At 43.4% G+C, this 12277-nt stretch overlaps 1 protein-coding gene across 3 annotated transcripts in view; it reads right to left on the bottom strand.

The window, feature by feature from the left end:
* LOC138287417 (membrane-spanning 4-domains subfamily A member 4A-like) overlaps positions 1 to 12277 on the bottom strand; it is a 214960-nt gene that overhangs the window by 104962 nt on the left and 97721 nt on the right. The window contains exons 1-2 of one of the 3 annotated variants that reach the window (XM_069227833.1): positions 10048 to 10183; positions 1567 to 1761 (exon numbers count right to left, since the gene is read on the bottom strand). In XM_069227833.1, the coding sequence (XP_069083934.1) occupies positions 1567 to 1713 (147 nt within the window). In that variant the 5' untranslated portion in view covers positions 1714 to 1761; positions 10048 to 10183. Of the gene's footprint in view, positions 1 to 1566; positions 1762 to 2098; positions 2274 to 10047; positions 10184 to 12277 lie in introns of those variants that run through there. The other 2 variants (XM_069227831.1, XM_069227832.1) reach the window with 2 other exon arrangements.

Genomic DNA, 12277 nt, shown 5'->3' with positions numbered 1-12277 from the left:
GTGACGTGGATCTCCCATGGGTTCACCTCTTATTCTCCCACTTAGGATTCATGATGGCTAAAAAAGACAGCCCAGCTCTGGGGAGGGTTGAAGGTACCATCTATGTGGTAATGGCATACAGGCATGCATATGTGCATGGAGGAGGAGAATGCCCCAAACAAATTGACTCAATGTGGGGCACATGAAGGGAACACTATGGACTTGGGTAGAAGGAGGAAGCAGAAATATTCTAAAGCTGACTGCCATGCTACACCCAAAAGAGATCCTGCCCTTGCACTTAGACTGGAACCTAAGGTGGAAATGCTTAAAAGGTGGATTTAGGGAAGAGGGATTATTGGGCTGGACTAATGTATGTAAGAACATTGGAATGTTGGGAGTTCCATTGAAAACAATATAGTGCTTCTAATGATGGGTAGAAGCCCAGAGCTCCAGCATTCCAATGTTGGCCACAGTTGTTGCTGTGAACAATGTCTCACGGAGCCCGAGGGGATTTTAATCCCCGTCGGGCTCCATGAGGCCTTTGTTTTATTTGTTAGAACATTTTGCCTCTAGTGGCGAATGTTCTAATAGCCTTATAGCCCTCTGTGTAATGCTATACCGGCATTAAAGTCCTGCTTCATTGAGAACGCTGGAGCAGGCCTTTAATGGCCGGTATAGCTTGCTTTGTAGGGCTATAAGACTATATGAGCTCAATGTGCTGAGGATGCTATGTGTGGATTTATCTATATTGTAACAGGGTCGCATTTTTAAATGGATGTTTATAGTTTTTTGCAATAAAATTTGTTGTAAAAACACAAAATATATATAGATATATTTTTTTACTATGTTGCAGTCAAAGGACAAGTCCAAGACTTTTACTCCGGGACGGGCCTAACTCTGCACATGCGCTTAAATTAGTGCAACTCGAGGGACAAAATAAAAGGTAGGACACCAGATGTACTCCAAGTCAGTCACTCAGGACACAGGGACCGACATTCCATGCAAGGAGCATTCCTGTCCCAACACATGCAATGTATTTACAGGGTGCAACAGGGGTAGCATAGCACATAACCCTAGTTCAACATATGGAGTCACAATGTTCGCCACAAATTATAAACAAGTACTGAGTAGCACACCTTTGGGAGGATCTCACATCAGTGGCGGAATTACAGACATAAATAAACGTGAACTACGACTTAAACTTCCAAACACACACACCCAGTGCAGTAACCATCTAAGCAGACTACATATCATATAAAATACTATGAAGCGACCTGCGGAGCTTTCAAAGCTACCAGCTTACTGAAGACCATAAAACTGCACGTCTGTCTCTCACTGTATCACCCACCACACTGCATGTGCTAAGTCCCATAACACGAAAACCGCACCTGAGTGTTCACCACGTAGGACATGGAAACACTTCCCACATTGCATCAAAACAAAGACAACATCCTTCCAGCCATACACCCTACACAGCCTTGCGTGCAATCGAGGTAGGCAAGCGCTTCAGCGCCCCACAGGCTAGTAAGCGCTGTATAAATGCTGCAGTGCAATACAATAGCTCCGAGGCATGGTCTTTGCACTCACCCCTAGGGCCAAAGGCTCTCCCTCGTAAAACTTCTGCAGCGACCGAGGCAAGGGGGCAGGAAGGGCGGGGCCGTCCTTATCTTTGATGGGCAGCGGTGGCAGGTCCATCTCCACCGCACTGCTGAGGCCTGTCGGTGCTGAGGCCATAGCGCTCAGAAGCTGCCTTCAGCGACATGCGACGCTGGACTCGTGAATCTAATGAAATACGGAATAAATATATAAATAGCCTGCTTCCGCAGCAAAACGAAAAGAAATAGGAAAAGACCATGAAAAACGCAATATAGCGGAAAAGCGCAAGAGAGGAAACAATAAACTTGGCCAGGGACAGAAAAGTGACGAAGTTCGAGAAACAAAGAGGATGTAAATATTGGAGGAAAGGTCACGGGCCGGTGAAGAGACAAGGCAAAGAGGTCTGGATGTAGAAGTAGAGAGGAAGGGGCGAGCAGAGAAGAGACAGCGGTGTGAAGAGGAAGACAGAGAGGGGGTGACTGTGGGAAGCAGAGAGCTGAGATGCAGAGCGCGCCCGGCTCACTCGTGAAGCCCAGAGAAGGAAGCTCGGCGGCGCCCAGATGCCCCCTCGGCAGATAAAGCGCTCTCTGCCCGCCAGAAGAGTATCTGAAATGCGCCGTGCGGAGGTGAAAGGTGAAAGGATGACAGACGTAAACAGTTGCCGAGCCCGCCCACACCCTTCTGAGAAAAAGCAGCCTAGAAGGGGGAGGTCTGCTTAACTGTGCCCGGCTCTGTTTATAGATATATCAAGACAAAGTGACGCGAGGGCGTGTCCGACTGCCCTGAGCCAGATACAGCCCGCCCCGCACCGGCAATGAAACGCTTTTTATTTATATAGTGCCTCGAACGGCACTTCTGCCGTTTCTAGGCTCTATAAATAACGAATGTCAGTAATACCTTATTTAATTGCACTCAGTTCAGCCATTTCAGAAATATGGAAAATAGAGTCTGCGTTGATGGCTTTGCACTTCAGATCACAGCTAATGGCCACAGCTAACCATGAGGGATAAAAGCAATCTACAGTCACTGCCAAGTACATTAATTAAAACATGGTTCACTGTAGTTGATTTAAAAACAAGCACTGGCAAAGCCAATAGGTCTCACCTTTGGAACCTTTCAGCATCGCCAAGGTTTTTAGCCATGTGCTACAGCATGGGTAAAAAAAAAAAGAAAAAAAGCCTGTGACATGACCAAAACTATCATTTTGTTGGTGGGCACATAAAAAAGTTTGTGCCTGTAAAATGACGCAAGCATTTTTTAAATTTTTGTTTACTGATCTGAGTTGGATCTGTAAACAAAATGAAGAAAGTAGAGTGAGCGGAGCGAGGAAGCAATACCTGAGTGGTGGAAGAAACATGGGGGCATCACAGAGGAAGGAGCTGGGAAAGCAACAGCACGACTATGGAAGCAACACGGGGTGGACGAATGCAACACGCGGCAAGGATGGCAGAAAGCAACATGGAGGGTGTGGAAGGTAAGGAAATGGGGGAGAAGAGCATCAGAGGAGAAAGCAAGCGGACAAGAGAGAGCAGAGCATAGAGCTGGGGAGAGGGGAGAAGCACACAGGCGAGAAACCAACATATGGGAAAAGCGCACAAGGCGAGCACATCAAAGAGGGGAGGCAGGGAAAGCACATGGTTAGAGAAACAGCAACACAAGTGCAGCGGAGGGAAGGATTACATGAGGGAGACAGCTTGAAAACACATGGACTCTCATGGAGTGCTTAATCAAAAAGAGCAAGCGTTTGCAATGCAATGGAGCTCGCATTTGCTCGAGTTTGAGCTATTAGCGTTGTAAACCAGACTTTTCTCGCCACATAAACTCAAAATGAAAAGTGAAACAGTTTCACATAAACGAGCTGATAGCCATCATCAGCGTGAAGGAGACACACAAAGGGAAACAGAAGTCTGCTCGCAGTCAAACGTATTGGCAAAAATTCAATTATCCCGGTAACCGGCAAAAGTGCAATTATCCATGTAACAGGGTTGATGTCATGCAAAGCACTTGACTACTGCCCAGTGAGATCGCGCTGCATAGGAAAGAAAAAGAAAAAGCAGTCCAGAAGCCATGCGGAAAACACAGAGCCTCGTATTTTGTCAGTAGTTTTCCGGTGATCTCGAGGAGGGCTAAACACCGGAAAAGGCATGACATATGCATGCCTTTCATTAATGAAACCAAGCACATTTTAAAAGGCCAGGCCATGAACCAACCATACTGATGGGTGTGACATGGGCGTGGTTAAAAGCCCACAGAGAGATTATAAAAGGGGCCAGAGCGCTTGCGATCAACCCTAAAAATTAGTGCCTGAAAAGTGAGCAGTGACAGAACATGAGTAATGCATAAAATCTCTGAGAGGGACAAACATACAAAAGGAAGGAAAAGCCTCAAAAGCTAACAAATAAGAAGCAAATACATTAGAGTGACAATGAAACCAACCAATGGTAAGCAATGAGAGGGCTCCAAGCCCACCCCCTGTAAGATGACAATACATCTCACAATAAACTGCGCAAGCTAGACTGCTGGTCTCACAAATACCTAAGTAAAGGCAGTTCTAAAGAAAATGGTTCTTAGTGGCAAAGTGTGTAAGAGATATGCAGGTCAGGGGCATAACACAGGCCCTGCAGCCCTTGCAGCACAGGAGGGTCCCCAACACTTCAGGGACTCCCCATTCAGCACAAGACCAATGAATACCTGTGAGAAATAGAGGGCTTAGGGGTGCACGTCATGTTCTGCAGGGGGGCCCATCATTTTGCATTATACCTCTGGTGCGGAAGCAAACAAAATTGATGCAAAAAAGTAAAGACTACCCCTTCTTTTAGCTGTGGGAGGTAAAAGGACAGGTCCCAAAATAGATGACATTTCCATCTTTCCCACCTCTTGCATTGGCTGCTTCATTTAAAGTGCAATGATTCCCCATAGCAGAGCTTCCTCCTCCATCAAGAAAATCCACTTGGCAGAGCTGCCACCACATTAGGTGGCATTATGTCCATGGTATTTGATGCCGTGTATCCCTGACAGGAATAGTGCACACGTGTTCTCGTCTCACTGGAAGAAAGCTCTCAGTTTTTCACAGCCATTAGCTTTTTTAGGTGTCGCCTGCACAGCACTTGCACTGCGCTTGCTTGTGAAATCTTTTGTAAGGAAAAAAAAATCTTAGACTGGACTAACATCCTTACTTTTCATTTGCTCTTATGCTTGTCACTCTGTTTCCCTTGCTTTCTGTTGATTGCAGCATGCCAGTTCCTGTTGTGTTTGTTTTTTAGTTTGTGTATTTTCTTATCAGGAGAGCTTGGACCAAGTACTCCTTCCTTTGAACTTTTCCTTCTCCTTTTAAGGCACTACTTTTTACTTTGTAATTAAACATGTTCATCAACTGCATGTTATTTGTTTATCTCTCCCTTCAAACTTTTACTCCTCCTCAAAGTCCTAGCACCTGCCTAAGCAGCACACCACCACTAGCATGCACTGGCAGTAGACATGCTCAAACAATGCTTCACTGCTATTCTGGAAAATATTTGCAACTTTGGACACGCATTCTAAATGTGCCCAAGACATTGGGAGCATTTCATTGTATCTCTCTATTAACTTCGATTTAGGTTGAGCTACATGGTTTTGCTTCCTGTGCTCGTGAAGCGGCCAAGAAAAAGGCACGATTTTTTGTTTTTGAAAGGCCCATCCCCTGCCATTTCTTGATAATGCCTCCTGTTCCAGAGCAAAAAAACATTTGTCCACAAGTATTCAATTATGGAAATATTAGATAATTAATGAATTATGTAACAACGCAATTTGACTGGTCATCAGACCGTATTTCCCGTATTTCACACTCATCAGATGCAGCCAGTTAATAGCAGTGTGACTGGAGTCAATGTTGCTTGGCAGTGCGGTATGACAGGGGCTTGGACATATTTTTCAAAACAAAACCATGAGTGCAAACCCACTTGAGCAGGTGGCCGAATGTAAATATTACTTCAAAGGCACATGATATCATGGGTAAGAATAATTATACAAGGAGTAATAAAGTGTTTTATACAGCATTCGTACCCAGTAGGAGCCAAGAGCTGTAACAACAGATGTCCTTGTTACTCACTGACTGCCAAGTGGCCCCAAGTTGTGTGTGACACTTGCAGCAGTTCTGACTATGAAGCTAACAATACCTTGAATTCTGGGACATGTAGTTTCCATTATAAGTATGTCCTACCCTGTTCCGGTTGCTTTAAAAGCCATGAGTACCTGAAGATGTCACATGGTAATGCATGTACTATTATGGAATTCATTGGTGCTCTTTTCAGAGGACTAGAGTGTGAAAGCTGAGATGGCCAAGCTGAGACAGGCTTCTATGTGTTTCAGTGTTGGTCTGTGCTTGGACCTTTGCTTGCTAAAAACTATAGCATGTGGTAGTTGGTAAGGTGTTCTTCTTGCCCGCCGCTTGGGCTTGTGAGCTGTCGCTGCATAGCCCCTTTATGCAGCCCTGGTATTTTAGCCAGGAGCACACGTTGCCTCCAGGAACGTGTACACAACCAGGTAACTCCACATAAAATGTACATTCTTTTTCCAGTCCTAGTATTTTCTTTTACAAATCACTGTTTTTAGGTGTTAGTGCAATCAAATTAATCTGAACCCAGCATTCCTGCTACAGTTTCTGGACCCATCTTCATCCAGCCCCTGACCTCCAAGAGGTGCCACTGCTGTCCTGGGACCCTAAAGTTGTTTCGTGGCTTCTGAAATCCAGCTTTTGGGCACTTCTTGGCCAGCCAGCTTGCATCAGAACCGCACCGCTCACACGAAAAATCATTGCAAGCCGCTGCAAGTTCACCTCTTCGTACGGCAAGCATTGCCGCACTTGACCATGAGGCTCAAGTCTGCCCTTCGGCAACGCTCAACTGAGTCTTCGCACCCCCAGATCAATACCAGCGACACACTTCTTGCTCCTTCTTGCTCCTGGAGAACTTCTTCCCCACAAACGGGACTCTTGGCTCAAGTCCAAGAAGGTAAAACTTCAGCGCGACTTTCCTGGGACTGTATCTGACTCAAGCTCCATTGCAGTTGGCCTGAACCTTTGGATTTACCCCAGGCTAGCATGACCAGATATTCGCGGTTGGCACTTTATGCTTTTAAGTAATATATTACATTTTATACTTTAAACTTTAATATCTCGAATTTACTTACTGGATTTTTTTCTTTTTGGCCTTGTTTTACTCATAAAAGTAAGCTCTATATTTCTAAACAGTTGTCTTGTCTTTTTGTGTGGTGTTTTCTCTCCTTTACTGTTTGAAGTGTTGCACAAATACTTTACACATTGGCTAGTAATTTGAGCCTGACTTCTCTGTTTCAAGCTACCGGAGGGTGAGCACAGGTTTTATTTTAGTGTGTATCTGACCTACCCTGATTAGGATTGTGGTTCCTGCTTGGACAAGGCGCATGCCTCTGCCAATCAGAAACCCAATTTCTAACACATGGCATGTGGTCTTTGCCAAAAGATATCAATCAAACTATCAGTGCTGATCCAAAGTATACATTAACATGACCATTAACTGTCCTTTTGAAAATATTAAGGATTTACTGAGTCTGAACTAACAAGAATGACATGCTCTGAACGTCTTCATATTGCATTTGTCAGAAAACTGCCAATGTAAAATCCATACCAGTTGTGTTTGTCAAATAGTTCAAAATATAAGGAGTCTTTGTATTGTGTTTGTCATTAAGTCTACAATGTAAATTATCTGCCTATGATTTTTGTCAGAACCCAGAATATAACCCCCCTCCTATTGCATTTGTCAGAGCTGACATTATAAAACCCCTCAATACTGCACTTCTCAGAAGATTCACAATGTGAAGCCACTGTTTATGGTGTTTGCCAAAGAAGTTCACAGTGTAAAAGCCCTTCCTATTGTTTTTGTAAGAGAGTTCAGAATGTAAACCTTTGCTTTTTTACAAAAAGTTCCATATAGGCCAATTAAATTTAACATATGCTTCTCACAATAAACAATTCAGGCCCACTGCCTTTGTCATAACTTTTCATAATAAATAGATGAGACCAATAGAATCTAACATAACTTTTCTCAAAGAACCAATCATGCCTACATCCTTGATCTTCGGCTTATCACCATAAGCAATCCAGGCCTACCGTACTGAGCATAATCCCTGGAAAACAAGCATTCTTTTTCACAGGAAGTACACAACAACTGAGTAATCAAATCCTGTATATAGGAAAACAATATGTGACGTAGGCATATATATATTTTTGTTTGTGTACATAGGTATGTGTATAATATGTAATAAGTTTGTCACCGTTTGACAAATCCTCTCAAATTTATTTTTTTAAAAGTTCATCCAACTCAGCTCCATCCTGGAATGTTTCAAGGTGATCCTTCAAACAAAGGCTGAGAAAAAGGGGATGAGGGAGGCAAAATATGTTTTCTTCATGGACTTTCCCACAGGGGTTTTAGGAGCATTTTATTCAAAACAACTAAACACAATTACACCAAATTTTGCAGAAAGCTAGATCTATAGTCAAAAAGTGTGTTTTTGTTTGATTTGATTTAAGTATTCTCCTCAGTTTTAGAGTAATTATGTTTCAAAAGTTAGTGATACATTGTCAGTTGCTCCCAGACTACTGAGGTACCACAAATTACAAGAATAAAGCATTCTGACTGGCTGAGGGGGCTTTTTCTATTGACTGCTTTGGTCCTACAGACTGAGCAATCTGATTGGCTTACCACTTCATCAGTAGAAATGTTACTTGTGAAATTTTAAGGGCTGTCCCGGTGTCCTGAATCCCAAAAACATAATAATGTACAAGTGGGTAGTAGTGGTACCATGACTACCTGCTCTTTTGGAGTGAGGGTGGGGGGTTTCAGAGGACCCCTACACTGGGCCAAAAAAAAAGAAAAACAAAATCCTACGGTTGCCACAGGAGTATCGCAGGACACCAAAAAAAGACCAAGAAAAAATTTGAAAATGTGTGGGAAGCATCCATGGGGTTTGGCTGCCCACAGAGAGCTGGCTGCCCATGGATAGTTTGGGTGCAGGGACTGGTTGAAAGCTAGGCCCTGTGGCCAACATGATGCCATGAGTGGTTAATAGGTGTTCTTGATGAGTGATGGGTTAATATCATAAAAAAACACCAGACATTCACTGACAAAAACAAAGGTTAAAGTTATAGTAAAGTTAGGTATTGTAATAATATAAAAAACTAGCATTTTACAACAAACAAAACATTGAAATTCACCATTTATATTCTATAACTTGCACCCCACCTCACCTATTACATTACTCATGACATGTTCAGTGACATAATTGATGACATTACTGATGATGTCATCCAATTAATGTGAACGTTTTTATACTAGTTATTGTAATAGAAGATATTTGGTAAGGTACATCTAGACCTAATTTTCTATAACACTGTTTTTGATATTATTACAAGGCCTGACTATAAAGTCATTTTTCTCAGTGAATCTCTAGGGGCTTTTTAATGTTAAATTAGATAATATTACCCTTGTTAGAAATGAGGTTTCTAGTTGGGACCTAAGCCAGGCAGAACCCACCACTCTAGCACTCTAGTCAGGGCAAGTAAGTTACACACCAAAAGATAACATATGCTCACCTTGCTTGGCACAGAGCTGACAGGCTTATTGTCAGAGGCAATGCGTAAAGCATTTGCACAACACACTCACACCCATGACACAATAAATACAAAACAGAAAACACTGTGCACAGGATTATATGAAATATTTTATTTAATTGGTGTATATAAATATATATATATATATATATATAGATATATATCTTATAGCTCATAAGCAACATAATCATAAACACTGTGCATATGAAACAATTACTGTCATAGGGCTCAGTGTCCTAATAATGCAATAATCAGAAAATCATACATGATAGTTTAAGGTGATAGAATGCAGCAATTTGGCCAGAGGACACAAGAATGACCAATCACCACCGTAGGACCTTAGGTCACCAAGTAATGCATGAATTATAGATATTTCTCACATTAGGCCTGAATCACACCTCTCCTGTTTGTGATACCCATTAGCGTAGGAATACCAAACACATTATCACAATGTAACTGGGGGACAAGAACACCGGGGCCCCTAATATCCTGGTTACGGTACTATTGTGACTCCTTTAGAAACCAGGTTTAATCAGAAGAGAGCAAAAGCACAGGAGCTTATATTACTGGCATTGCAGTAGCCCCCACCAGAACCAGGCCAATTGTGGTGGAAAGTCTTTGGCCCCACAAAACAATGGCCGGTGCATCCTTGAGGTAAGTAATACCCCCACAGTCCCTTTCTCTGGAAAGAACAAAGCAGGGGAGGCACAACTACATCGGCATGTGGAGCTACCTTGCCAGGTCCCACCCGTGTTCAGTATGAGTAAGCACAGCTTGTTCTTCCCAAGCCAGTCTGTCTGCAATGGAATCAGGAGTTGACTTCCAGACTTCCCCAGGGCCCGACTCACCCTTGGTACTTCGACTGTCTGGGTGTTCCGTCCAGTGACAAGTCAGTCCCAGTGCAGCACTTCCCCTTCACGTCACAGTTCCAAACGCTCCAGCTCAGCAGCTGAGTCCGCCCTCTGCTGAAGCCAGCAGAGGCTCCCGCGTTGCTGGGCAACCTTCTGCACTCTGGGGCCGGGGCTTCATCTGGCATGACAGCTCTTCTCCCTCTCCTGGCTGCACATGCACCAGGTGGCACTGCAGCGAATCGGGCTCATATGGCTGCACCACACCAGGTTCAGTCCATAGTGCTCCCCACATGCTAGGCTTTTCTTTTAAAAGAGTGGTGAAAGTGAAGTGCCCAACACGCGCCAGGAAAACAAAATGAAAAGAGCTTCTCATGCGTGAAATGGAAATGATGCGCTCCCACACGCTAGTCTTCCAAGAAGGGCTGAGAAACGAAAGCACTTAGGCCCATATTTATACTTTTTTAGCGCCGCATTTGCGCCGCTTTTTGACACATTTGTATTTTGTAAGTTTGCGCCATTTTTGCGTCAAAAAGCGGCGCAAATGTGGCACTAAAAAAGTATAAATATGGGCCTTACTACGTGCTGGTTGCAAAGATGGAGGGAAAATATACCATGCTCTCTATGCGCAAGATGCTACAAAGTGGAAAATAAAGCACTCACAAGGTGCTGTGTTTTGCAGAGGCCAAGCACACCACCAGCGCTCACCACGTGCTGGACTCCTGGGAGAACACTTGGGGGGGACCCAGGCAGCAGTGGGTAGGCAGACCATCACACAAAATCCAGTAGTCCTAATGGCGATCCCTCCTGGGAGCACCACAGTGCCTTGGCAGAACAAAGTCAGAGAGCAGCTGGCAGCAAGGCAACAAACAGAAAAACAATACAGTGAGACCTTTAGGCCAACCAGCAGTAGCAGACAGCAGGGCAATAGAGGAAGAGTATTCCAGATGAGTCTTTTGAGCAGTTCATCAGTCATTCTGACAGAGGTTCAGTCCCAGACGTATGTAAGGGATTTCCCATTGCTAACCCATGAGAGAAGCAACCCTCTCAGTTGTGAAAAATGAAATAGGCTGTTTGTCACTGCTAGGACATGCAAAACATACGAGTACATGTTACACAGTTACTTGAGCTAACCATAACTGCTGAATTTCTATGGTCTTGTGCGAGTTCAGAATTCAGACTTTTAACTATGACGTCCCTGTAACCTTTGTTATTTTAAGTGAATTTCTATGCTTTTTAAAATTCTATTTCATAACTATAACGTCCCAGTAGCCTTTGTTTTTTAAGTGAATTTATATATTTTTTTAAATTCTATTTCCTAACTATAACGTCTCTGTAACCTTCAATTTTTTCAGTGAATTTCTAAGGTTTTTATAAAAATATTCTCATAACAGTAACTTGTAATGTTTCACAGTGGATATGTGAGCATCTGTGTGAGCGTTAGTGGGTGTATGACTGTGTGTGTGGTCTGTGAGTGGCAGTGTGAGTGTCTCAGTGGCTGTGTGAAGTAGTCTATGAGTGTGTGAGTGGGTCTGAGAGTGGCAGCGTGAGTGCCTGTGTGGGTATTTCTGTGAGAGGGTGCGTGAGTGTCTGAGTTGGTGTGTGAGTGGGAGCATGAGTCTCTGAGTGGGTGTGTGAGTGGATCTATGAGTGAATGTAGGAGGCTGGCCTGGCTTATAGTGGGTACCTTGTTGTACTTTCACCTTGTTCCTGGTCCAGTTATCCCTGATTAGTAGATTAGTAGTGTTCTAGCAGGTAAGGCTGATAGAGGTAGCTATAGCAGATCAGCTTAGGCTGAACTAGGAGACATGCAAAGCTCCTACTATACCACTTATATCACTTAGCACTATATCATAAGAAACACAATACTCAGAGTTACTAAAAGTAAAGGTACTTTATTTTAGTGACAATATGCCAAAAGTATCTCAGAGGATATACTCCCTTATAAGGTAAGTAATATACACAAAATATACACACAGACCAAAATCAGGTAAGTAAACAGTTAGAATAGTAGTGCAAATACTGTAGAACACAATAGAATGCAATAGGAGGCAATAGGCCTAGGGGCAACACAAACCATATACTCCAAAAGTGGAATGCGAACCACAAATGGACCCCAGGCCTAGTGTTGTGTGTAGAGGGTTGCTTTTAATTAATGGAGTCCGACGCGGTCTCCCGTACTTTCGGGCACCGCTCAGATAAAGACTATATCAATGTATATATTTCAATG

Source organism: Pleurodeles waltl, chromosome 4_1, assembly GCF_031143425.1.
Source record: "Pleurodeles waltl isolate 20211129_DDA chromosome 4_1, aPleWal1.hap1.20221129, whole genome shotgun sequence".
In the NCBI taxonomy this organism is placed as follows: domain Eukaryota; kingdom Metazoa; phylum Chordata; class Amphibia; order Caudata; family Salamandridae; genus Pleurodeles; species Pleurodeles waltl.
This window is presented reverse-complemented; position numbering and strand designations above follow the sequence as displayed.